Source organism: Arachis hypogaea, chromosome 20 (genome assembly GCF_003086295.3).
Source record: "Arachis hypogaea cultivar Tifrunner chromosome 20, arahy.Tifrunner.gnm2.J5K5, whole genome shotgun sequence".
NCBI classification, from domain to species: domain Eukaryota; kingdom Viridiplantae; phylum Streptophyta; class Magnoliopsida; order Fabales; family Fabaceae; genus Arachis; species Arachis hypogaea.
In genome coordinates, this window is record NC_092055.1 from 28,990,936 (window position 1) to 29,017,903 (window position 26,968).

Genomic DNA, 26,968 nt, shown 5'->3' on the forward strand with positions numbered 1-26,968 from the left:
ATTGCCTCTGGCATTCCTAGGACCTTATATATTATGTGTGTGGCACCTTTACCATACTGAGAACCTCTGGTTCTCATTCCATACTATGTTGTTATTTTTTTCAGATACAGGTCGAGAGGCGTCTTGTCAGGCGTCTGAGCTCCTGAAGCGAAGTGGTTACCGGGTTATTTTATTGCACAATGATGTATATGTATGTACTTAGCTTTCTCTTCGCATAACTTATTCTTTTTTATCCTCTTAGAGGTTTATGGAGAGGCAGGGTTTTGCTTATGTACATTTGGGTTTTTCATATATATATATATATATATATGTAAATATTCTCCGGCCAGCCTTGACTTCGCAGACTGAGTTAGGAGCTTGTTATTTTATATCTTTGGCTCTCTATTCCTACTTTTATTATTTTATGTTTGATAATTATAGTTTTCTTCACACGCAAGTCATTCCGTTTTCAGAGCGTTGCACTTTTTATTTTGCGATTTTTTTTACCCATTTTTCAAGGCTCCTAGTTTATTATATTCTTTCTGCTATTATATGTACACATTTTATTTTAGAGGTCGTAGCGCCTCACCACCTCTGTATTACATCCTAGGTGTAATGCTCTGTGTGGTAGGGTGTTATATTATGGTATCAGAGCAGTTCGTTCCTGTAGAGCATGAGAAACAGACTGATTATGCTTCTGAGCCACTACAAGAAAAATGTATTTTAGCGACAAGCTTTTAGTGGCAATAACATAATGGCCACTAATTCTTTAATTTAAGTTATGTTTTTGCGGTAATTATATATTTGCCATTATTATAATATGTTATAGTGACCATTATTACTATTGCCAGAAAATTATTATCTTTTATTACTTATAATTTTAATTTTTTTAAATTATTACAGTGGGCATTATCATTATTGCCACTAAACTTTATTATTACTTTCTTTTTATTATCCTTAAATGAAATTGAAAACTGGAGAGAGAAAGAGAAACTGAAAAAGGAAGAGAAGTATCGACACTGGGTTAATTCGCGTGCTTTCCTCCATCGCCGATCACCACCGCCGTAACCGTTACCATCGCCGACAGTCGCCGTCCATCATCCTACTCCTTGGACCTCATTTCCATCCGATCCACCTCAGATCCGCATCACTGTCATCATTTGTTCATCTCAGATTTTAGTCGCCAAGGTCTTCTAGCCACCGTTACTGTTCTTGTTACAACACCACACCTCCACTGCTTGTACCGCCGCCTGTACCACCGTCGTTCTTACATGTAGACGCACAAGATTGCCGCTGTCGGTAGGTCTTCTCCATTTATTTTTCGATTTAGGTTTCAATATTTAGAAGCTGTGATTCTCTCTCTGTATTACTACTTTTGCTCTGTTTGCTTGCTTGATCCTAATGAATCTGGCAGATCAAGCTAAAATTGAAGTGTTTAAGTGTTTCAGATCCTAATATTTTGTTTGCTCTGTCTTCTCCGTTCTTGCTTGCTTAATCTGCCATTCTTGCTTTCTTGCTCCGTTTATATTTGGATTTCAGATCCTAATTTTAAGTGTTTGAAATACTTTCTGTAGTGTTTCATTAAGATTTTGTTTGCATTATTGCTCAGAATATAAAAATGTTTCTAATTCTGTGGTTTTTCTAATTGTATGATTTTTAGAATATCATCCCTATACTTGGATGCAAGTTTAGAAAATGGATAACAATTCTGAGCTGGTTAAAAATTAGATGGACTGGTTCTGAACTAATTTAGAGCTTATTGAAAACTAGAGAAGTAGTCCATAATCAATATTGAAATTGCAGGTTTTTCTTTCACTTAAAAGTGTCTTATACTCCATCAAGAAATAGAAAAAGGATTGAGTTATCCATAATCAATATTGAAAACATGAAATCCACTTCAGGTTTTTCTTTCACTTAAAAGTATCTTATGTCCAAAGAGTTGGTATCACATATCAACTCAGTTCCTAATATCTTTACTTTTAATTTTTTTTATTTCAGGTTCAAGTAGAGGCCTCCTCTACCTTGGAAAGCAATCAATTACTCAGTCAGCATATTTCTCATCATTTTGCTTATTGGTTATATATAGCCATAAAACGAGTTAGCTTGATTCTATCAATACCGATAAGTGCATCAGTATAATGGGGGATATGTTTTTAAGGTTATCTAAAATTCTAAATTGTTTTATGTTTTTGTTATAATGGTATCTAAAATTTTGAATTACTTTTTGTTTTGTTATAATGGTATCTGAAATGCTGCTGCAAGTCAAGCTGCAAAGATGCCCTCTTCTTTTGGTGGCCCTGCTTATGATGAAAAGGTGCGTGTCTTTTTTTTCTTTTTCTTTTTTTTTTACAATCTAAATTTTATGAAAGCAATATTAAAATGACATAATAAATTTGGATGATGATGATGAGAGATTACAGAAAGACCTCATTGTGTGGGAATAACAACAGCAGCATTACCAAACACTTCCTACAGGTTCATTCTGTTGACAACATCATTGTACATTCTCATGACAACCTAATACCTCGTAATCTTCCATTCACAGATTTCACCCAACAAAGTTGTTTTCCAAGCCTCTGATACCCACTTCTCATGCCTCTTGTGCCCAAATATTGGAACCCCATTTGCACCATTATTCACACTACTCTGCTTTTGATCTAAAGTTCATTCTTTGTGGTGCATTATATAATATATGGATGCCACCGTGTTTCAAAGAACTTAGTCAATTTTGATGCAGATAAAGACAAGATTACCTCTTTATTTAGTTCTTTTCAAATTCTAACACATGGCTACAAGTCACTTACGTTGCCAATACTAGTTGTCGTTTTTGCTAGCAATCCAAATTAGTAGGGTGGTTAAAAGGAATATTGATTGCATGTGCAATAATTGATGAACCTTTCTGAAACCATAAAGTTAATTGAAACCAATCATTAGCTTAACTAGGGCCTAAAATGTATATGGCTAGCTTGATCTAATTTTGTTATATGTATACATTGTTTCTGGTAGAAATTAAATGGCAACTAAATCAAGCTATCAACTGTTTGTGTAATTTGTCATTTTATAGAAGAAATTAAAGATAGTACCTATTATTGATTGTTTAGTCTAACTCTTTAACTAATCTTTCATATCGTATTCTTTGACTGACTTATTAAGTCTTAACAACTAACCAGCCTTTTCTTTTCCAAATTAATATTAATATTAACACTCTGGTGATTGAATAATAAAATTAGATCTATTATTTTATTAATATAACTACATCTTAGAAATTTTTCAACTAGTTTGGTGGAAAATTTTAGAATTGCTGTCTTGTTCTTCTGTTAAAGAAACCTGAATTGAATTTAATTTTTGCAGGTGTCATTTAATTCTTGCAAGTTACATGGTATACGAGGTTGAATGCTCAGATCATTTGAAACAAAAGCTGGTAAAATGTCTTGTTTTATGATTAACAAATAACATGTCCTGCTTTGATGGAAAATTCTCCAAATCTTTATGTGTGTTCACTTCACATTATGGTTTAAGAAATAGTACTTCCTAATACTAGTATTGTATTATGTGGCTTTGAATCTACCATTCATTCTGCATTTTCTCATTCCTAAGATTTGCCATTCAAATATAATCATGCTCTTATGAAATGGGCAGGCTGAAAACATGATTGCTCATAAGGAAGAGATCTTTCTCTGCCCTAAAAGAACCTGGTTTATAGCAGAGACAGAAAAAAAGGTTGCTGCAAAACAACAAAGGTAAAATTTCTTGTTTCATTGTTGTGATATTCCTCAAATTACAAGCAATTAGTTTTTTCTTTTTTGTGAGGTCATTATAATGCATTTTGATATGGTTGACTCTTTCTCTTCTATTAAAGGCATCTATTAATAACGACAAGAGTTTTGGAAAGGTAATTAGTGCTCAGGAAGCCGAAGACCTCAAAATGAAGGAAAAAGGGAAGCGGGAGCGAGAGGTAAGGAGGTGACCCCCTATTTTGCATGCAGCTTTTTTATTATTGTACCTATTAGGATATATATTCAAACTTGTTTCCATGCATTATTCGGTAATTGCATGATGGATTTTTAACCAATGCAGAAAAATTTGTCGAGAAAGAAGCGTAGAAAATTGGAAGCGGCTAGAGAGATGTTGGAAGATGAAGGAGATGATGACAAACTAGAAGTATGCACTTCCTGTTTGCATTTACGGTTTAATCCGTATTCCTTAACCTCTGTTGAACTTTAATACATGAACTGCAGGTTAAGGGGGCAAATAAGAAAGAAAAGGGTGGACTTTCGCTTGTTGATGTCACTTATCGACGAGCAAAAGCAGTGAAGGCTGTCAAGAAGGCAATGGATTCAGGTAAGATCGTGAAGAAAAACAAAAAGAATACTGCTCGGAATAAATCCGTGGCGTGTTTAAGTCATTCGGAACTTCCAAGGTCAGAAAGATGCTTATTAACAAGGTTGCAGAACTCCATCCTACACAAGTTTGCATTTATTGCAAGGCGAAGTTGTGGAACATGCGGCAGGCCAGAATGATCCCTCAAAGTGCTAGTTCCTGGTTGGGTTCCTATGAAGATGGTGTTGAGTATTATGTGTGCCTCAATGGCCACATGCTTGGGACATGCACCTTGTTACCATTGTCTGATTCAGAAGAGGTATCCTCATCAGAGGAGGAATAGTTAACTGATTCTTAGGTACTTTCTCTCTACTTATTTATGTTTAAATATTTATATCCATAAGAGGTCTTCATGATAGAAGTATAAAAGGATACTGTGGAAGATTTAAATGGGAAGTGGCATCCTCATTTCAACATATAATCCCTAAATCCAATGCTATAACCTGGCCTCACTTTAGGCTCAATTATCATGCTATTTGGTGCTTTAGAAGTGTGCCTGTTTGTTAAATTTTATTTTTATTTTAGATCATTATCATGTTTAGTGCTAGCTTTAATGATTGAATTTGAAGGATTTCTGATGAGCGGATAATTTATACGCTTTTTGGCAGTGTTTTTACATAGTTTTTAGTATGATTTAGTTAGTTTTTAGTATATTTTTATTAGTTTTTAAATAAAAATCACATTTCTAGACTTTACTATGAGTTTGTGTATTTTTCTGTGATATCAGGTATTTTCTGGCTGAAATTGAGGGACCTGAGCAAAAATCTGATTCAGAGGCTGAAGAAGGACTGCAGATGTTGTTGGATTTTGACCTCCCTGTACTCAAAGTGGATTTTCTGGAGCTACAGAAGTCCAAATGGTGCGCTCTCAATTGCGTTGAAAATTAGACATCCAGGGCTTTCCATCAATATGTAATAGTCCATACTTTGCCCGAGTTTAGATGACGCAAACTGGCGTTCAACGCCAGCTCTCTGCCCTATTCTGGAGTTAAACGCCAGAAACAGGTTACAAACTGGCGTTTAACTCCAAGGAAGACCTCTACACGTGAAAGCTTTAATGCTCAGCCCAAGCACACACCAAGTGGGTCCGGAAGTGGATTTCTGCATCATTTACTTATTTCTGTAACCCTAGTAACTAGTTTAGTATAAATAGAACTTTTTACTATTGTATTTATATCTTGGAACCTTTTGATAATCTTTGGAACGTTTTTCCTTAGACTTGGGGGCTGGCCTCACGGCCATGCCTGGACCTTGTTCTTATGTATTTTCAACGGTAGAGTTTCTACACACCATAGATTAAGGTGTGGAGCTCTGCTATTCCTCATGAATTAATGCAAAGTATTATTGTTTTTCTATTCAACTCAAGCCTATCTCTTCTCTAAGATATTCATTCGCACACAAGAACATGATGAATGTGATGATTATGTGACGCTCATCACCATTCTCACTTATGAACGCGTGCCTAACAAACACTTCCGTTCTACATGAAAACAAGCTTGAATGCATATCTCTTAGCCTCCTGATCGTGAGATCAGAGTCTTCGTGGTATAGGCTAGAATTATTGGCGGCCATTCTTGAGATCCGAAAAGTCTAAACCTTGTCTGTGGTATTCCGAGTAGGATCTGGGAAGGGATGGCTGTGACGAGCTTCAGACTCGCGAGTGCTGGGCGTAGTGACAGATGCAAAAGGATTACTGAATCCTATTCCAGTATGATCGAGAACTGACAGATGATTAGCCGTGTGGTGACAGTGCATTTTGGACCATTTTCACTGGGAGGACGGGATGTAGCCATTGACAATGGTGATACCCTACATAAAGCTTGCCATAGAAAGGAGTATGAAGGATTGGATGAAAGCAGTAGGAAAGCAGAGATTCAGAAGGAACTAAGCATCTCCATACGCTTATCTGAAATTCTCACCATTGAATTACATAAGTATCTCTATCTTTATTTTATATTTTATTTATCTTTTAATTATCAAATCTCCATAACCAATTGAATCTGCCTGACTGAGATTTACAAGGTGACCATAGCTTGCTTCAAGCCGACAATCTCCATGGGATCGACCCTTACTCACGTAAGGTTTATTACTTGGACGACCCAGTGCACTTGCTGGTTAATTGTGCAAAGTTGTGACAAAGAACTAAGATTATGAACGTGCGTATTAAGTTTTTAGCGCCGTTACCAAGGAATGAACGATCACGATTTTGCCACACCAAGTTTTTGGCACCGTTGCTGGGGATTGTTCGAGTTTGGACAACTGACGGTTCATCTTGTTGCTCAGATTAGGTAATTTTATTTTAATTTTAAGCTTTTTGTTTTTATTATTTTTTATTTTCGAAAAATTTTCAAAAAAAAATTTAATAAATTATTCTATGTTCTTCAAAATTTTAAAGAAGGAATTCTAGAGTTTCTTCATGATCTGTTGAAGCCTGGTTGGCTGTCAAGTCATGTCTAATTTTTTTGGACTGAGGCTTCCACTTATCATGGCAAGAGTCCTTGGACTTTCATCTAATCATCTGTTATATGCCTGATTTGTATCTGCTGAAGCTTGGTTGGCCATTGGCCATGTCTAGTGTTTTGGACCGGAGCTTTCACTGAAAGCTTGGCTGGCTAGTAAGCCATGTCTAATTCCTGGACCGGAGCTTTAGACTAACATTGCATGATTCCTGGAATTCTTATTAAAAATTTTGAAATCCTCATTTTTCTTCTTCCAATTAATTTTTGAAAAAATAAAAAAAAATTTATAAAATCAAAAATAATTTGATGTTCCTTGTTTGAGTCTAGTGTCAAATTGTAAGTTTGGTGTCAATTGCATGCTTTTAATTTTTCTTTAAAATTTCGAAAACTCATGCATGTGTTCTTCATGATCTTCAAGTTGTTCTTGATGATCTTCTTTGTTTGATCTTTGCAATTTTATGTTTTATGTCTTTTCTTGTTTTTCATATGCATTTTCAATTTGTTAGTGTCTTAACATTAAAAATTTCTAAGTTTGGTGTCTTGCATATTTTTCTTTTCTTAAATATTTTCAAAAATAAGTTCTTGGTGTTCATCTTGACATTCAAAGTGTTCTTGGTGTTCATCTTGACATTCAAAGTGTTCTTGCATGCATCATGTGTTTTGATTCATAATTTTCATGTTTTGAGTCTTTTGGTTGTTTTTCGCTTTCATCATTAAAAATTCAAAAATAAAAAAATATCTTTCCCTTTTTCTTCTCATAAAATTCGAAAATTTGAGTTGACATTTTCAAAAATTTTTAAAATCTAGTTGTTTCTTATGAGTCAAATCAAATTTTCAATTTAAAAATTCTATCTTTTTCAAATCTTTTTCAAAAATCAAATCTTTTTTCATTTTTTCTTTCATATTTTCGAAAACTTTAAATTTTGATCTTCAAAATCTTTTTTTTATTTCCATTCCATATTTTCAAAATTAATGCTAACAATTAATGTGATTGATTAAAAAATTTTAAAGTTTGTTACTTGCCTAGTAAGAAAGGTTCAATCTTTAAATTTTTAAATCATATATTTTTGTTTCTTGTTAGTCAAGTAATCAACTTTAATTTTCAAAATCAAATCTTTTTAAATTTCTTTTTCAAATCTTTTTTTCAAAATAAATTTCAATCACATCTTTTTCAAAATCAATTTCAAAATCTTTTCTAACTTCTTATCTTTTCAAAATTAATTTTCAAATCTTTTTCAAATTAATCTTATCTTGTTTGATTCTTATCTTTTTCAAAATCACCTAACTAATTTTCCCTCTTTAATTTTCGAAAACTCTTTCCCACTTTTTCAAAGTTCCTTTTTAATTAACTTTTGTTTTAAAATTCTAATTTAATTTAATTTCATTTTTTTAAAAAACTTTCGAATTTTAATTTTAATTTTAAATTAAAAACAAAAATATTTTTCTTTTCTTTTCAATTATTTTCGAAAATTCTTCCCTCTCACCTCCTCCTAATTATTTATTTATCTACTAACGCTTCTCTTCTTCTTAAAAATTCGAACCCTCTCCCTCTTTTTGTGTTTGAATTCTTTTTCTTCTCTTCTACTCACATAAAGGAACCTCTCTACTGTGGCAAAGAGGATCCCTATTATTTTCTGTTCCCTTCTTTTTCATATGAGCAGGAGCAAGGACAAGAACATTCTTGTTGAAGCTGATCCTGAACCTGGAAGGACTCTGAAGAGGAAGCTAAGGGAAGCTAAAGCACAACTCTCTGGAGAAAATCTGACAGAAATTTTCGAAAAAGAAGGAGACATGGCCGAAAATAATAACAATGCAAGGAAGATGCTTGGTGACTTTACTGCACCAAATTCCAATTTACATGGAAGAAGCATCTCAATCCCTGCCATTGAAGCAAACAATTTTGAGCTAAAGCCTCAATTAGTTTCTCTGATGCAACAGAACTGCAAGTTTCATGGACTTCCATCAGAAGATCCTTTTCAGTTCTTAACTGAATTCTTGCAGATCTGTGATACTGTTAAGACCAATGGGGTTGACTCCGAGGTCTACAGGCTTATGCTTTTCCAGTTTGCTGTAAGAGACAGAGCTAGAATATGGTTGGACTCTCAACCTAAGGATAGCCTGAACTCTTGGGATAAGCTGGTCACGGCTTTCTTAGCCAAGTTCTTTCCTCTTCAAAAGCTTAGCAGGCTTAGAGTGGATGTTCAAACCTTCAAACAGAATGAAGGTGAATCCCTCTATGAAGCTTGGGAGATATACAAGCAACTGACCAAAAAGTATCCTTCTGACATGCTTTCAGAATGGACCATCCTGGATATATTCTATGATGGTCTGTCTGAATTATCTAAGATGTCATTGGACCATTCTACAGGTGGATCCATTCACCTAAAGAAAACACCTGCAGAAGCTCAAGAACTCATTGACATGGTTACAAATAACTAGTTCATGTACACTTCTGAAAGGAATCCTGTGAGTAATGGAACGCCTCAGAGGAAGGGAGTTCTTGAAATTGATACTCTGAATGCCATATTGGCTCAGAATAAAATATTGACTCAGCAAGTCAATATAATTTCTCAGAGTCTGAATGAATTGCAAGCTGCATCCAACAGTACTCAAGAGGCATCTTCTGAAGAAAAAGCTTATGATCCTGAGAACCCTGCAATAGCAGAGGTGAATTACATGGCGAAACCCTATGGAAATACCTATAATCCCTCATGGAGAAATCATCCAAATTTCTCATGGAAGGATCAACAAAAGCCTCAACAAGGCTTTAATAATGGTGGAAGAAATAGGTTTAGCAATAGCAAGCCTTTTCCATCATCTACTCAGCAACAAATAGAGAATTCTAAGCAGAATCCATCTAGCTTAGCAAATTTAGTCTCTGATCTATCTAAGGCCACTCTAAGTTTCATGAATGAAACAAGGTCCTCCATTAGAAATTTGGAGGCACAAGTGGGCCATCTAAGTAAAAGAGTCACTGAAACTCCTCCTAGTACTCTCCCAAGCAATACAGAAGAGAATCCAAAAAGAGAGTGCAAGGCCATTGATGAGCGGATAATTTATACGCTTTTTGGCATTGTTTTTAGTATGTTTTTAGTACATTTTAGTTATTTTTTATTATATTTTTATTAGTTTTTAAATAAAAATCACTTTTCTGGGCTTTACTATGAGTTTTTGTGTTTTTCTGTGATTTCAGGTATTTTCTGGCTGAAATTGAGGGACCTGAGCAAAAATCTAATTCAGAGGCTGAAAAAAGACTGCAGATGCTGTTGGATTCTGACCTCCCTACACTCGAAGTAGATTTTCTGGAGTTACAGAAACCCAATTGGTGCGCTCTCAATTGTGTTGGAAAGTAGACATCTTGAGCTTTCCAGCAATATATAATAGTCCATACTTTGCTCGAGATTTGATGGCCCAAACAGGCGTTCCAAGTCAGCCAAGAATTCTGGCGTTTAACTCCAGAACTGGCACAAAAGCTGGAGTTAAACGCCCAAACTGGCATAAAAGCTGGCGTTTAACTCCAAGAAATGTCTCTACACATGAAAGCTTCAATGCTCAGCCCAAGCACACACCAAGTGGGCCCCGGAAGTGGAATTTTACAATAAACACCCTAGCTTACTCATTTTCTGTAACCCTAGGTCACTAGTTTACTATAAATACTACTTTCAGTGATTCATATTGTACCTCATGACACTTTACACGTTTCTTATTGTATTCTCTATGGCATGAGTCTCTAAACCCCATTGTTGGGGGTGAGGAGCTCTGCTGTTCTTTATGAATTAATGCAATTACTACTGTTTTCCATTCTATCACGCTTGCTTCTATTCTAAGATATTCATTCGTACTTCAACCTGATGAATGTGATGATCCGTGACACTCATCATCATTCTCACCTATGAACGCGTGCCTGACAACCAGCTCCGTTCTACCTTAGATTGAATGCATATCTCTTAGCCTCATGATTCAGATCAGAGTCTTCGTGGTATAAGCTAGAATTATTGGCGGCCATTCCTGAGATCCGGAACGTCTAAACCTTGTCTGTGGTATTCTGAGTAGGATCAGGGAAGGGATGGCTGTGACGAGCTTCAAACTCGCGATTGTTAGGCGTGTGACAGACGCAAAAGGATCAATGGATCCTATTCCAGCATGATCGAGAACCGACAGATGATTAGCCGTGCGGTGACAGCACATTTGGAACATTTTCACTGAGAGGACGGGAAGTAGCCATTGACAACGGTGATGCCCAACATAAAGCTTGCCATGGAAGGAGCCTTGCGTGCATGAAGAAGAAGATAGTAGGAAAGCAGAGATTCAGAAGACAAAGCATCTCCAAAGCCTCAACCTGTTCTTCATTACTGCATAACAAGTATTTATTTCATGTTCTTTTACTTTTTACAATTAAATATGAGAATTATTGATATCCTGACTAAGAGTTACAAGATAACCATAGCTTGCTTCAAGCCGACAATCTCCGTGGGATCGACCCTTACTCACGTAAGGTATTACTTGGACGACCCAGTGCACTTGCTGGTTAGTTGTGCGGAGTTGCAAAAGTGTGATTGTAATTTTGTGCACCAAGTTTTTGGCGCCGTTGCCGGGGATTGTTCGAGTTTGGACAACTGACCGTTTATCTTGTTGCTTAGATTAGGAATATTTTATTTTTATTGGTTTAGAGTCTTTTATTTGAGTTTAGTTTTATATTTTAAGTTTGGTGTCAATTGCATGCTTTTATTTTCTTTTAATTTTTCGAAATTGCATGTCCTCAGTTCTTTCTTGATTTTTAAAAATTCTAAGTTTGGTGTCTTCTTTGTGTTTTCCTTTAATTTTTCGAAAATTTTTGTTTGATTCTCTAAAAATTTTAAGTTTGGTGTGTTTTTGTGCTTTTATTTACTTAAAAATTTTTCAAAAATTTGTTCTTGGTGTTCATCTTGATCTTCAAAGTGTTTTTGGTATTCATCTTGACATTCAAAGTTTTCTTGTTTGTTCTCTGTGTTTTGATCTAAAATTTCTAAGTTTAGTGTCATTTTGTTGTTTTTCTCTTTCCGCATTAAAATTCAAAAATAAAAAAAATCCTTTCCTTATTTTACTCATAAATTTCGAATTTTGCATTAATTTAGTCAAAGATTTTCAAAATCATATCTTTTTTTAGTCAAGTTAATATTCTAATTTCAAAAATTGATATTTTCAAATCTTTTTCAAAAATAAAATCTTTTTAATTTCTTCAATCATATCTTTTTTTTTTAATTTGCAATCATAGCTTTTAAATCATATCTTTTTAATTGCTAATTTCAAAATCTTTTTTTAATTAATTAATTAATTTAGTTTTCAATTTGCTTTTATTTTATTTTATTTTATTTTTGTTTTCAAAATTTTATTTTATTTTCCATTTATTTTACTTATTATTTTCGGTTACTTTTAAACAAAAAAAAATATAATTCATATCAATTCCCTTTTCTCCATCATGGACATAAGTGGAAGTGAACAGTCTAGAAGGACTCTGGGGTCATATGCTAACCCCATTACAGCTGCATATGGGAGTAGCATCTGTATACCTCGCATCAAAGCAAGCAGCTTTGAGCTAAATCCTCAGCTCATTATCATGGTGCAGCAAAATTGCCAGTATTCCGGTCTTCCACAGGAAGAACCTATTGAGTTTCTGGCACAGTTCTTACAAATTGCTAACACAGTACGTGATAAAGAAGTGGATCAGGATGTCTACAGATTATTATTGTTTTCATTTGCTGTAAAAGATCAAGCTAAGAGATGGTTAAATAACCAACCCACATCAAGCATAAAAACATGGAGACAATTAACAGACAAATTTCTGAATCAATTTTACCCTCCAAGAAGGATGACACAGCTAAGGCTGGACATCCAAGGCTTTAAACAAGAGGATCATGAATCCCTTTATAATGCTTGGGAGAGGTACAAATGGATGCTGAGAAAATGCCCCTCTGAAATGTTTTCAGAGTGGGTACAGTTAGACATCTTCTACTATGGACTTACAGAAAAAGCTCAGATGTCCCTAGACCACTCAACTGGTGGATCTATACACATGAGAAAAACAATTGAAGAAGCTCAAGAGCTCATAGATATAGTTGCTAGAAATCAACATCTGTACTCAAATAGTGAGTCCTCCATAAAAGAAAAGGCTATGGCAGTAACTACTAATCCTAATCCTCAAGAACAGATTGTTGAACTTAATCAGCAATTACTCCTTATGACAAAATAATTAGCAGAATTCAAAGAGATGCTCCAAGATACTAAAAATGCTAACAAGAATATAGAAGCACAATTGAATCAGACAAGACAGCAGCTATCTAAACAGATAACAGAAGGTTGCCAAGCTGTCCAACTAAAGAGCGGGAAGACATTGAATAACTCAGCTCAAAGTAGCAAAAAAGTCAAGAAAGGAACAAATGACAGAGGATGACCAAACCACTGCCCAAAATCCCTCTGAGGACATTAAGAGCCCAGAGAGGAATAACTCTGGCATTCAAACGCCGGAAAGGGGGGGAAAAACTGGTGTTAAACGCCAAATAGATGCCCAAATCTGGTGTTCAAACGCCAGAAAAGGGTGGGAACCTGGTGTTAAACGCCCATTCAGCCCCCATTCCTGGCGTTTAAATGCCAATGAGGGATCAGACACCTGCAAGTGCTGATAGTAACCCCTCTAAGAAGGCTTCTCCAACCACTTCTGTAGGGAATAAACCTGCAGTAACTAAGGTTGAAGAATATAAAGCCAAGATGCCTTATCCTCAGAAGCTCCGCCAAGCAGAACAGGATAAACAATTTGCCCGCTTTGCAGACTATCTCAGGACTCTTGAAATAAAGATCCCGTTTGCAGAGGTACTTGAGCAAATACCCTCTTATGCTAAGTTCATGAAAGAGATCTTAAGTCATAAGAAGGATTGGAGAGAAACTGAAAAAGTGTTTCTCACTGAAGAATGCAGTGCAGTCATTCTGAAAAGCTTACCAGAGAAGCTTCAAGATCCAGGAAACTTTATGATACCATGCACATTAGAGGGTGCTTGTACCAAGACAGCCCTATGTGACCTTGGAGCAAGTATTAACCTAATACCTGCATCTACTATTAGAAAGCTTGGCTTGACTGAAGAAGTCAAACCAACCCGGATATGTCTTCAAATTGCTGATGGCTCCATTAAATATCCATCAGGCATCATTGAGGATATGATTGTCAAGGTTGGGCCATTTGCCTTTTCCACTGATTTTGTAGTGCTGGAAATAGAGGAGCACAAGAGTGCTACTCTCATTCTAGGAAGACCTTTCCTAGTAACTGGACGAACTCTTATTGATGTATAAAAAGGGGAAGTGACCCTGAGAGTCAATGAGGATGAGTTCAAGTTAAATGCTGTCAAAGCTATGCAGCATCCAGACACATCAAATGACTGCATGAGCACTGATATTATTGACTCTTTGGTGGAAGAGATCAATATGACTGAAAGTCTTGAATCAGAGTTAGAGGACATCTTTAAAGATGTTCAGCCTGATCTGGAGGAATCAGAGGAAATAAAAGAACCTCTGAAAATCCCTCAGGAAGAGGAGAAACCTCCTAAACCCGAGCTCAAACCACTACCACCATCCCTGAAATATGCATTTCTGGGAGAGGGTGACACTTTTCCAGTGATCATAAGCTCTGCTTTAAATTCACAGAAAGAGAAAGCACTAATTCAAGTGCTAAAGACACACAAGACAGCTCTTGGGTGGTCCATAAGTGATCTTAAGGGCATTAGCCCAGCAAGATGTATGCACAAGATCCTATTGGAGGATGATGCTAAGCCAGTGGTTCAACCACAGAGGCGGCTAAATCCAGCCATGAAGGAAGTGGTGCAGAAAGAGGTCACTAAGTTACTAGAGGTTGGGATTATTTATCCTATTTCTGATAGCCCCTGGGTGAGCCCTGTCCAAGTTATCCCCAAGAAGGGAGGCATGACAGTGGTTCATAATGAAAAGAATGAACTGGTTCCCACAAGAACAGTTACAGGGTGGCATATGTGTATTGATTACAGAAAGCTCAATACAGCCACCAGAAAGGATCATTTTCCTTTACCATTCATAGACCAAATGCTAGAAAGACTAGCAGGTCATGAATACTACTGCTTTTTGGATGGCTATTCATGCTACAACCAAATTGCAGTGGATCCTCAAGACCAAGAGAAAACAGTATTCACATGTCCATCTGGAGTATTTGCTTACAGAAGAATGTCTTTTGGTCTCTGCAATGCACCTGCAACCTTTCAGAGGTGCATGCTCTCTATTTTCTCTGATATGGTAGAGAAGTTCCTGGAAGTCTTCATGGATGACTTCTCAGTATTTGGAGACTCATTCAGCTCCTGTCTTGATCATCTAGCACTTGTCCTGAAAAGGTGCCAAGAAACTAACTTGGTCTTAACTGGGAAAAATGTCACTTTATGGTGACTGAAGGAATTGTCCTTGGGCACAAAATTTCAAGCAAGGGAATAGAGGTAGATCAAGCCAAGGTAGAGGTAATTGAAAAATTACCGCCACCTGCCAATGTAAAGGCAATCAGAAGCTTTCTGGGGCATGCAGGATTCTATAGGAGGTTCATAAAGGATTTTTCAAAAATTGCAAAACCTCTGAGCAACCTGCTAGCTGCTAACACACCATTTGTGTTTGACACAGAGTGTCCGCAGGCGTTTAAAACCCTGAAAGCCAAGCTGGTCACAGCACCAGTCATCTCTGCATCTGACTGGACATTACCATTCGAATTAATGTGTGATGCTAGTGACCATGCCATTGGTGCAGTGTTGGGACAAAGGCATTACAAGCTTCTGCACGTTATTTACTATGCCAGTCGTGTTCTAAATGACGCACAGAAGAATTACACAACCACAGAAAAAGAGCTGCTTGCAGTGGTTTATGCCATTGACAAGTTTAGATCCTATTTAGTAGGATCAAAAGTGATTGTGTACACTGACCATGCTGCTCTTAAATATCTACTCACAAAGCAGGATTCAAAACCCAGTCTCATAAGATGGGTGTTGCTTCTGCAAGAGTTTGATATAGAAATAAGATACAGAAAAGGGACAGAGAACCAGGTAGCTGATCACCTGTCCCGGTTAGAACTAGTGGCTGGGACGTCCCTCCCTTCCACTGAGATCTCTGAGACCTTTCTGGATGAGCAACTCTTTGCCATTCAGGAGGCACCATGGTTTGCAGACATTGCAAATTATAAAGCTGTGAGGTTCATACCCCAGGAGTACAGCAGGATGCAAAAGAAAAAACTAATTTCTGATGCAAAGTACTACTTATGGGATGAACCATATCTCTTTAAGAGATGCACTGACGGAATGATCCGCAGATGCGTCCCTAGAGAGGAGGCACAGAAGATCCTGTGGCATTTCCATGGATCACAGTATGGAGGACATTTCGGAAGTGAGCGAACAGCCACTAAAGTCCTCCAATGTGGCTTCTATTGGCCTACTCTCTATAGAGATGCCCGAGAGTTTGTGCGTAACTGTGACAGTTGCCAAAGAGCTGGTAACTTGCCTCATGGTTATGCCATGCCTCAACAAGGGATCTTAGAGATTGAGTTGTTTGATGTATGGGGTATTGACTTCATGGGTCCTTTCCCACCATCATACTCAAACACTTACATTCTGGTGGCAGTAGGCTACGTATCTAAATGGGTGGAAGCAATTGCCACACCCACTAATGATACCAAGACTGTGCTGAAGTTCCTCTAGAAACATATTTTCAACATATTTGGTGTTCCCAGAGTACTAATCAGTGATGGGGGAACCCATTTCTGCAATAAACAGCTTTATTCTGCTATGGTTCGATATGGAATTAGCCACAAAGTAGCAACTCCGTATCATCCACAGACAAATGGGCAGGCTGAAGTCTCTAATAGAGAACTAAAAAGAATCCTGGAACGGACTGTAATTGCCCGTAGAAAGGATTGGGCAAAGAGCTTGGATGATGCTCTGTGGGCATACAGAACAGCATTCAAGACTCCTATAGGAACCTCTCCATACTAGCTTGTGTATGGTAAGGCTTGTCATCTGCCCGTGGAACTGGAACATAAAGCCTACTGGGCAACCAGATTCCTAAACATGGATGCTAAGTTAGCTGGCGAGAAAAAATTACTCCAGCTAAATGAGCTGGAAGAGTTCAGACTCAATGCTTTTGAAAATGCAAAAAATTATAAAGAAAAAGCAAAAAAGTGGCATGACAAGAAATTGTCATCCAGAGTCTTTGAGCTAGGACAAAAAGTTCTACTATTTAACTCTAGGCTCAGATTATTCCCTGGGAAATTAAAATCCCGGTGGAGGGGACCATATGTGATTACAGGAGTGTCACCATATGGATATGTTGAGCTTCAAGATATTGATTCTGACAAAAAGTTCATTGTCAATGGACAGAGAATCAAACATTATCTTGAAAGCAATTTTAAGCAAGAATGCTCAAAACTGAGGCTTGAATGAAGCTCAGTAAAGGTCCAGCTAAAGACAATAAAGAAGTGCTTGCTGGGAGGCAACCCAGCCATTAGCAAGTTATTTATTTTAAATTAATACTTGTAGAGGCTTGATATACATTTTCATCAAAGGTTAATCATCAAAAATGAAGGAATTTATAGAGTTACAGAAGGATTCAGTGCAAAAAGCAGAGAAAAGGAGCTTGCTGGCAAGAAAACGCCAGTAAGGGGCATTTTGGGTGTTAAACGCCAGAATGGGTATCATTCTGGGCGTTCAGCAAAACACCGAGTGATAAAGGAGTTTCTGGTGTTTAACGCCAGCCACGGTACCTGGCTGGGGGTTAAACGCTCATAATGGCCAACAACTGGGCGTTAAACGCCAGAATGGATACCATTCTGGGCGTTTAACACCAAAAAGGCAGGGGGAGGAGATTTTGTTTCCAACTTGAAATTTTTTCAAATTTTCATGTTTTGACTCATAATTTTCTGCATAAACATGTTTCAAACTTTCATCATTCACCCTCAATTTTCATCATTCAATAATTTTCTAAATTATTTTTCAAATTTCTTTCAAATCCTTTCCAAATCTTCTTCAAAAACTCAAATATCTTCTCAAATTCTTTCCATATCTTTTCATATCTCTCTCAAATTTTTTGAAAGCCATCCCCTCCTCCTATAAAAATAATTTTGGCCATCCCCTCCTCTACACCATTTGAATTTACCTCTTCTCCTCTCTCTCCCCTTTCCCTTCTTTTGCTTGAGGACAAGCAAACCTCTAAGTTTGGTGTGCTTTTCCATGATCACTGAGCTAAGACTCATCAAGATCATGGCACCTAAGGGAAAACAAACCAAATCAAGAGGCAAGAAAGAGAATACTTCAAAGAGTCTTTAGAATCAAGAGAGGTTCCTAACCAAAGAACATGCAGACTATTACTACAAAATAATGGGTCTGAGGTCAGTGATCCCGAAAGTTAAATTCAATCTGAAAGAAGATGAATATCCGGAGATCCAAGAGCAAATTTGAAACAGAGGATGGAAAATTCTAGCCAATCCTAACACAAAGGTTGGAAGAAACATGGTTCAGAAATTCTACTCAAATCTGTGGCTGACAGATAAGCAGAGAATGACTGGAACCGCTTTTTATACCTACAGAACCATGGTCAGAGGAAGAATTATTTGCTTCCATCTGGACAAAATAAGAGAGGTCTTCAAACTACCTCAACTACAAGATGATCCTGAATCCTTTAATAGGAGAATGGTGAGAGTAGATAAGGGGTTGGATTAAGTGCCTCCCTAGAACTAAGTGGATAACCAATTCCAAAGGTGTCCCAAACCAACTCAAGAGAGGAGATCTCAAACCAGTTGCAAGAGGCTGGCTGGACTTCATTGGGCGTTCTATATTGCCTACTAGCAACCGCTCTGAGGTCACTGTCAAAAGAGCAGTGATGATTCATTGTATTATGCTTGGAAAAGAAGTGGAGATTCATCATCTGATTTCTTGTGAGATTTACACAATTGCAAACAAGAACTCCACTGAAGCCAAACTGGCCTACCCAAGCTTAATTTCTCTGCTATGTAAAGATGCTGGGGTGAGGATGGGAGTAGATGAATTCATCCCAATTGAACACCCAATCACCAAGAAGTCAATGGAAGGACAAGTGCAAGACAACTCCATCAAAAAGAGGGCGCAGGAGTTCCTCCCAGAAATTCCTGAAATTGACTACTGGACCCGCTTAGAAGCATCTGTTACCAAGCTGCAGGAAGCTATAGAACAACTTAAGGAAGAACAGCAGAATCAAAACTGCATGCTCTGCAAGCTGCTGAAGGAACAGGAGAAGCAGGGGCGTGAGCTACAGGAGCTGAAGTGCCAGAAGCTCTCCCTTGAAGGACCAAGCACCCCACAAAAAGAGGGAGCATCCACTTCTCAAAATCAAGGTTGTTGAGTCCTAACTCTGTGATAACCTTTATTATTAAGAGTCTATTTTAAGAGTCATTTATTTTTCTGCTTTTAATTTTCTGTCTTCTATTATTATGGGTCTGCCTTTATATTTATTTTTGAGTCTTATTTTTATTCCATAATTAATAAAATTAAAGTTTATGTCTTAAAGCTATGAATGTCCTATGAATCCATCACCTTTCTTAAAAGGAAAATGTTCTTAATTGAAAAAGAAAAAGAAATACATGAATTTTGAATTTTAAAACAGTTTAATTATTTTGATGTGGTGGCAATACTATTGTCTTTCTGAATGAATGCTTGAACAGTGCATATTTTTGAATTTGATTGTTTATGAATGTTAAAATTGTTGGCTCTTGAAAGAATGAAAGAAAAAGGAGAAATGTTATTTGATAATTTGAAAAATCATAAAATTGATTCTTGAAGCAAGAAAAAGCAGTGAATAGAAAGCTTGCAAAAAAAAAAGAAAGAGAAAAGCAAGCAGAAAAAGCCAATACCCCTTTAAACCAAAAGGCAAGGGTGATAAAAAGGATCCAAGGCTTTGAGCATCAGTGGATAGGAGGGCCCACAGGAATAAAATCCTGGCCTAAGCGGCTAAACCAAGCTGTCCCTAACCATGTGCTTGTGGCGTGAAGGTGTCAAGTGAAAACTTGAGACTGAGCGGTTAAAGTCGTGGTCCAAAGCAAAAAGAGTGTGCTTAAGAACTCTGGACACCTCTAATTGGGGACTCTAGCAAAGCTGAGTCACAATCTGAAAAGGTTCACCCAGTTATGTGTCTGTGGCATTTATGTATCCGGTGGTAATACTGGAAAACAAAGTGCTTAGGGTCACGGCCAAGACTCATAAAGTAGCTGTGTTCAAGAATCAACATACTTAACTAGGAGAATCAATAACACTATCTGGATTCTGAGTTCCTATAGAAGCCAATCATTCTGAACTTCAAAGGATAAAGTGAGATGCCAAAACTGTTCAGAGGCAAAAAGCTAAAAGCCCCGCTCATCTAATTAATACTGATCTTCATAGATGTTTTTGGAGTTTATTGTATATTATCTTCTTTTTATCCTATTTGATTTTTAGTTGCTTGGGGACAAGCAACAATTTAAGTTTGGTGTTGTGATGAGCGGATAATTTATACGCTTTTTGGCATTATTTTTAGTATGTTTTTAGTACATTTTAGTTAGTTTTTATTATGTTTTTATTATTTTTTAAATAAAAATTACTTTTCTGGGTTTTACTATGAGTTTGTATGTTTTTCTGTGATTTCAGGTATTTTCTAGCTGAAATTGAGGGACCTGAGCAAAAATCTGATTTAGAGGCTGAAAAAAGACTGTAGATGCTGTTGGATTCTGACCTCCCTGCACTCGAAGTGGATTTTCTGGAGCTACAGAAGCCCAATTGGCACGCTCTCAATTGCGTTGGAAAGTAGACATTCTGGGCTTTCCAGCAATATATAATAGTCTATACTTTGCCCGATATTTGATGGTCCAAACAGGCGTTCCAAGTCAGCTCAAGAATTCTGGCATTTAACTCCAGAACTGGTACAAAAGCTGGAGTTAAACGCCCAAACTGGCATAAAAGCTGGCGTTTAACTCCAAGAAATGTCTCTACACATGAAAGCTTTAATGTTCAGCCCAAGCACACACCAAGTGGGCCCCAGAAGTGGAATTTTACAATAAACACCCTAGCTTACTCATTTTCTGTAACCCTAGGTCACTAGTTTACTATAAATACTACTTTCAGTGATTCATATTGTACGTCATGACACTTTACACATTTCTTATTGTATTCTCTACGGCATGATTCTCTAAACCCCATTGTTGGGGGTGAGGAGCTCTGCTTTTCTTCATGAATTAATGCAATTACTACTGTTTTCCATTCTATCACGCAAAAGTGTGATTGTACGACCTAGTGCAAAAACTTGGACGACCTAGTGCACTTGCTGGTTAGTTGTGCGGAGTTGCAAAAGTGTGATTGTAATTTTATGCACCAGCCATAACCTTACATGGTGTGGCCGAACCCAGAGAGGAGGAGAAGGACGTGAATCCTAGTGAGGAAGACCTCCTGGGACATTCACTGACCAATAAGGAGTATCCCTTTGAGGAACCAAAGGAATCTGAGGCTCATCTAGAGACCATAGAGATTCCATTAAACCTCCTTTTACCATTCATGAGCTCTGATGACTATTCTTCCTCTGAAGAGGATGAAGACATCAGTGAAGAGCAGGTTGCTAAATATCTAGGAGCCATCATGAAGTTGAATGCTAGTTTATTTGGTAATGATACTTGGGAGGATGAACCTCCCTTGCTCACCAACGAACTGAATGCATTGGATAAGCATCAGTTACCTCAAAAGAAATAGGATCCTGGTAAATTCCTAATTCCCTGTAACATAGGCACCATGACCTTTGAGAAGGCTCTGTGTGACCTGGGATCAGGAATAAACTTAATGCCACTCTCTGTAATGGAGAAACTTGGGATCTTTGAGGTGCAAGCTACCAGAATCTCATTAGAGATGGCAGACAACTCAAGAAAACAGGCTTATGGACAAGTAGAGGACGTGTTAGTAAAGGTTGAAGGCCTTTACATCCCTGCTGATTTCATAATCCTAGACACTGGGAAGGATGAGGATGAATCCATCATCCTTGAAAGACCCTTCCTAGCCACAGCAAAAGTTGTGATTGATATGGATAGAGGAGAGTTGGTCCTGCAACCAAATAAGGACAACCTTGTGTTTAAAACTCAAGGATCTCCTTCTGTAACCATGGAGAGTAAGCATGAAAAGCTTCTCTCTGCAGAGTCAACCAAAGCCCCCACAGTCAAACTTTAAGTTTGGTGTTGGGAGGCCACAACCAAACTCTAAGTTTGGTGTTGAACCCCCACATTCAAACTCTAAGTTTGGTGTTGGGAGGTTCCAACACTGCTTTGAACATCTGTGAGGCTCCATGAGAGCTCACTATCAAGCTATTGACATTAAAGAAGCGCTTGTTGGGAGGCAACCCAATGTTATTTAATTATATCCATTTATTTTCTATTGTTATTTTATGTTTTTCTAGGTTGATGATAATGTGGAGTCACAAAAACTACTGAAAAATCAAAAAACAAAATGAAAAATAGCTTTAAAAACAGCTCACCCTGGAGGAAGAACTTACTGGCGTTTAAACGCCAGTAAGAAGCATCAAACTGGCGTTTAACGCCAGAAAGAAGCATCAAGCTGGCGTTAAACGCCAGAAACAAGCACCAGACTGGTGTTTAACGCCAGAACAGAGCATGGAAATGGCGTTAAACGCCATAAATAAGCAGCAAGCTGGCGTTTAACGCCAGACATGCATACTAAGGGCGTTTTACACGCCTAATTGGAGCAGGGATGTTAAGTCCTTGATCCCACTGGATCTGTGGACCCCACAGGATCTCCACCTTTTCTTCTCTCCTCTTCATACCTTTTCATAACTCTCTTCCACAAATACCCTTCACCAATCACCTCAATCACTCTTCCCCATCACCTCTTCACCATTCACATCCATCCTCTCTTCCCCAAAAACCCCACCTACCTCCAAATTTCAAACTCTTTTCCCTCCCAAACCCAACCCTAATGGCCGAACCCTAAACCTTCCCCCACTCCTATATAAACCCCTCATTCCTTCTTTATTTTCACACAACACAACCCTTTCTTCTTTCCCTTGGCCGAATACACACCTCTCTCCCTCTCCTCCATTTTTCTTCTTCTTCTCCTTCTTTCTTTCTTCTTTTGTTCGGGGACGAGCAAACATTTTAAGTTTGGTGTGGTAAAAGCATTACTTTTTGTTTATCCATAACCATTAATGGCATCTAAGGCCAGAGAAACCTCAAGAAAGAGGAAAGGGAAGGCAATTGCTTCCACCTCTGAGTCATGGGAGATGGAGAGATTCATCTCAAAGATCCATCAAGACCACTTCTATGAAGTTGTGGCCAAGAAGAAAGTGATCCTTGATGTTCCTTTCACGCTAAAAAAGAATGAGTATCCGGAGATCCGACATGAGATCCGAAGAAGAGGTTGGAAAGTTCTCACCAACCCCATTCAACAAGTCGGGATCTTAATGGTTCAAGAGTTTTATGCAAACGCATGGATCACTAGGAACCATGATCAAAGTGTGAACCCGAATCCAAAGAATTGGCTTACAATGGTTCGGGGGAATTACTTAGATTTTAGTTCGGAAAATGTAAGGTTGGCGTTCAACTTGCCAATGATGCAAGAAAACGCACGCCCCTACACTAGAAGGGTCAACTTTGATCAAAGGTTGGACCAAGTTCTCATGGACATATGTGTGGAAGGTGCTCAATGGAAAGTTGACTCAAGAGGCAAGTCGGTTCAATTGAGAAGACTGGACCTTAAGCTTGTAGCTAGAGGATGGTTGGAGTTTATTCAATGCTCAATCATTCCTACTAGCAACCGGTCTGAAGTTACTATAGACCGGGCCATCATGATCCATAGTATCATGATTGGGGAGGAAGTAGAAGTTCATGAGATTATACCTCAAGAACTCTATAAGGTGGCTGACAAGTCTTCCACTTTGGCAAGGTTAGCATTTCCTCACCTCATTTGCCACCTCTGCAATTCGGCTAGAATTGACATAGAGGGAGACATCCTCATTGATGAGGACAAGCCCATCACTAAGAAAAGGATGGAACAAACAAGAGATCATGGACCTCAATAAGAGCATGAGGAAATTCCTCACTATAAAATCCCTGAGATGCCTCAAGGGATGCACTTCCCTCCATAAAACTATTGGGAACAAATCAATACTTTCCTAGGAGAATTAAGTTCCAACATGGAACAACTAAGGATGGAGCACCAAGAGCACTCCATCATCCTCCATGAGATTAGAGAAGATCAAAAAGCTATGAGGGAGGAGCAACAAAGACAAGGAAGAGACATAGAGGAGCTCAAGAGCACCACTGGTTCTTCAAGAAGAGGAAGACGCCACCCTCACTAAGGTGGACCCGTTCCTTAATCTCCTTGTTCTTATTTTCCTGTTTTTCGTTTACTATGCTTTATGTTTTATTTATGTTTGTGTCTTTACTATATGATCGTTAGTGTTTAAGTGTCTATGTCTTAAAGCTATGAATGTCCTATGAATCCATCACCTCTCTTAAATGAAAACTGTTCTAAAAATAAAAAAACAAGAAGTACATGGTTTCGAATTCATCCTTGAAACTAGTTTAATTATTTTGATGTGGTGACAATACTTTTTATTTTCTGAATGAATGCTTGAATAATGCATATGTCTTTTGATATTGTGGTTTATGAATGTTAAATATGTTGGCTCTTGAAAGAATGATGAAAAAGGAGAAATGTTATTGATAATCTGAAAAATCATAAAATTGATTCTTGAAGCAAGAAAAAGCAGTGAATACAAAAGCTTGTGAAAAAAAAGAGAAGAGAAAAGAAAAAAAAGAAAGAAAAAAAAGAAAAAGCAAGCAGAAAAAGCCAAGAGCTCTTTAAACCAAAAGGCAAGAGCAAAAAGCCAATAGCCCTTAAAACCAAAAGGCAAGGGTAATAAAAAGGATCCAAGGCTTTGAGCATCAGTGGATAGGAGGGCCTAAAGGAATAAAATCCTGGCCTAAGCGGCTAAACCAAGCTGTCCCTAACCATGTGCTTGTGGCGTGAAGGTGTCAAGTGAAAACTTGAGACTGAGCGGTTAAAGTCAAGGTCTAAAGCAAAAAAAGAGTGTGCTTAAGAACCCTGGACACCTCTAATTGGGGACTTTAGCAAAGCTGAGTCACAATCTGAAAAGGTTCACCCAGTTATGTGTCTGTGGCATGTATGTATCCGGTGGTAATACTGGAAAACAAAGTGCTTAGGGCCACGGCCAAGACTCATAAAGTAGCTGTGTTCAAGAATCAACATACTGAACTAGGAGAATCAATAACACTATCTGAAATCTAAGTTCCTATAGATGCCAATCATTCTGAACTTCAATGGATAAAGTGAGATGCCAAAACTATTCAAGAGGCAAAAAGCTACTAGTCCCGCTCATTTGATTGGAGCTAAGTTTCATTGATATTTTGGAATTTATAGTATATTCTCTTCTTTTTATCCTATTTGATTTTCAGTTGCTTGGGGACAAGCAACAATTTAAGTTTGGTGTTGTGATGAGCGGATAATTTATACGCTTTTTGGCAATGTTTTTACATAGTTTTTAGTATGATTTAGTTAGTTTTTAGTATATTTTTATTAGTTTTTAAATAAAAATCACATTTCTAGACTTTACTATGAGTTTGTGTTTTTCTGTGATTTCAGGTATTTTCTGGCGGAAATTGAGGGACCTGAGCAAAAATCTGATTCAGAGGCTAAAGAAGGACTGCAGATGCTGTTGGATTTTGACCTCCCTTCACTCAAAGTAGATTTTCTGGAGCTACAGGAGTCCAAATAGCGCGCTCTCAATTGAGTTGAAAAGTAGACATCTAGGGCTTTCCAGCAATATATAATAGTCCATTCTTTGCTTGAGTTTAGACGATGCAAACTGGCGTTCAATGCCAGCTCTCTGCCCTATTCTGGAGTTAAATGCCAGAAACAGGTTGCAAAGCAGAGTTAAACGCCAGAAACAGGTTACAAACTGGCGTTTGACTCCAAGGAAGACCTCTACACGTGAAAGCTTCAATGCTCAGCCCAAGCACACACCAAATGGGCCTGAAAGTGGATTTCTGCATCATTTACTTATTTCTGTAACCCTAGTAACTAGTTTAGTATAAATAGAACTTTTTACTATTGTATTTATATCTTGGAAACTTTTGATCATCTTTGGAACGTTTTTCCTAAGACTTGGGGGCTGGCCTCACGGCCATGCCTGGACCTTGTTCTTATGTATTTTCAACGGTAGAGTTTCTACACATCATAGATTAAGGTGTGGAGCTCTACTGTTCCTCATGAATTAATGCAAAGTACTATTGTTTTTCTATTCAACTCAAGCCTATCTCTTCTCTAAGATATTCATTCGCACACAAGAACATGATGAATGTGATGATTATGTGACGCTCATCACCATTCTCACTTATGAACGCATGCTGACAAACACTTCCGTTCTACATGAAAACAAGCTTGAATGCATATCTCTTAGCCTCCTGATTGTGAGATCAGAGTCTTCGTGGTATAGGCTAGAATTATTGGCGGCCATTCTTAAGATTCGGAAAGTCTAAACCTTGTCTGTGGTATTCTGAGTAGGATCTGGGAAGGGATGGCTGTGACGAGCTTCAAACTCGCGAGTGCTAGGCGTAGTGACAGACGCAAAAGGATTACTGAATCCTATTCTAGTATGATCGAGAACCGACAGATGATTAGCCGTGCGGTGACAGCGTATTTTGGACCATTTTCACTGAGAGGACGGGATGTAGCCATTGACAACGGTGATTCCCTACATAAAGCTTGCCATAGAAAGGAGTATGAAGGATTGGATGAAAGCAGTAGGAAGCAGAGATTCAGAAGGAACTAAGCATCTCCATATGCTTATCTGAAATTCTCACCAACGAATTACATAAGTATCTCTATCTTTATTTTATATTTTATTTATCTTTTAATTATCAAATCTCCATAACCAATTGAATCTGCCTGACTGAGATTTACAAGGTGACCATAGCTTGCTTCAAGCCGACAATCTCCGTGGGATCGACCCTTACTCACGTAAGGTTTATTACTTGGACGACCCAGTGCACTTGCTGGCTAATTGTGCGAAGTTGTGACAAAGAACTAAGATTATGAACGTGCGTAT

General features: G+C 37.8%; 1 protein-coding gene across 4 annotated transcripts; it reads left to right on the forward strand.

The window, feature by feature from the left end:
* Positions 1-785: 785 nt before the first annotated feature.
* On the forward strand, positions 786-5,718 carry LOC140182871 (EID1-like F-box protein 2). 4 transcript variants are annotated; one of them, XM_072230527.1, is made up of 10 exons: positions 933-1,278; positions 1,783-1,880; positions 1,978-2,293; positions 3,331-3,400; positions 3,619-3,719; positions 3,839-3,934; positions 4,057-4,140; positions 4,218-4,320; positions 4,431-4,657; positions 5,087-5,718. In XM_072230527.1, the coding sequence occupies exons 6-9, from the start codon at positions 3,905-3,907 to the stop codon at positions 4,640-4,642; spliced, it is 429 nt and encodes a 142-aa protein (XP_072086628.1). In that variant the 5' UTR covers positions 933-1,278; positions 1,783-1,880; positions 1,978-2,293; positions 3,331-3,400; positions 3,619-3,719; positions 3,839-3,904; the 3' UTR covers positions 4,643-4,657; positions 5,087-5,718. The 4 variants fall into 4 exon arrangements, 3 of the variants coding, with proteins under 3 accessions (XP_072086629.1, XP_072086627.1, XP_072086628.1); XM_072230528.1 differs by lacking the exon at positions 1,783-1,880 and having other exon boundaries at positions 884-1,278; positions 3,839-3,942; XM_072230526.1 differs by lacking the exon at positions 1,783-1,880 and having other exon boundaries at positions 884-1,278.
* The last annotated feature ends 21,250 nt before the right edge of the window (positions 5,719-26,968 follow it).

What these genes read in the sequence shown, in the direction of transcription:
- LOC140182871 (XM_072230526.1), top strand. Translation starts at nt 3,905, where the DNA reads ATGAAGGAAAAAGGGAAGCGGGAGCGAGAG. An exon ending in AAGGGAAGCGGGAGCGAGAG is followed by an intron (nt 3,935 to 4,056) that starts GTAAGGAGGTGA and finishes TAACCAATGCAG; the next exon opens with AAAAATTTGTCGAGAAAGAA. An exon ending in CAAGAAGGCAATGGATTCAG is followed by an intron (nt 4,321 to 4,430) that starts GTAAGATCGTGA and finishes ACAAGGTTGCAG; the next exon opens with AACTCCATCCTACACAAGTT.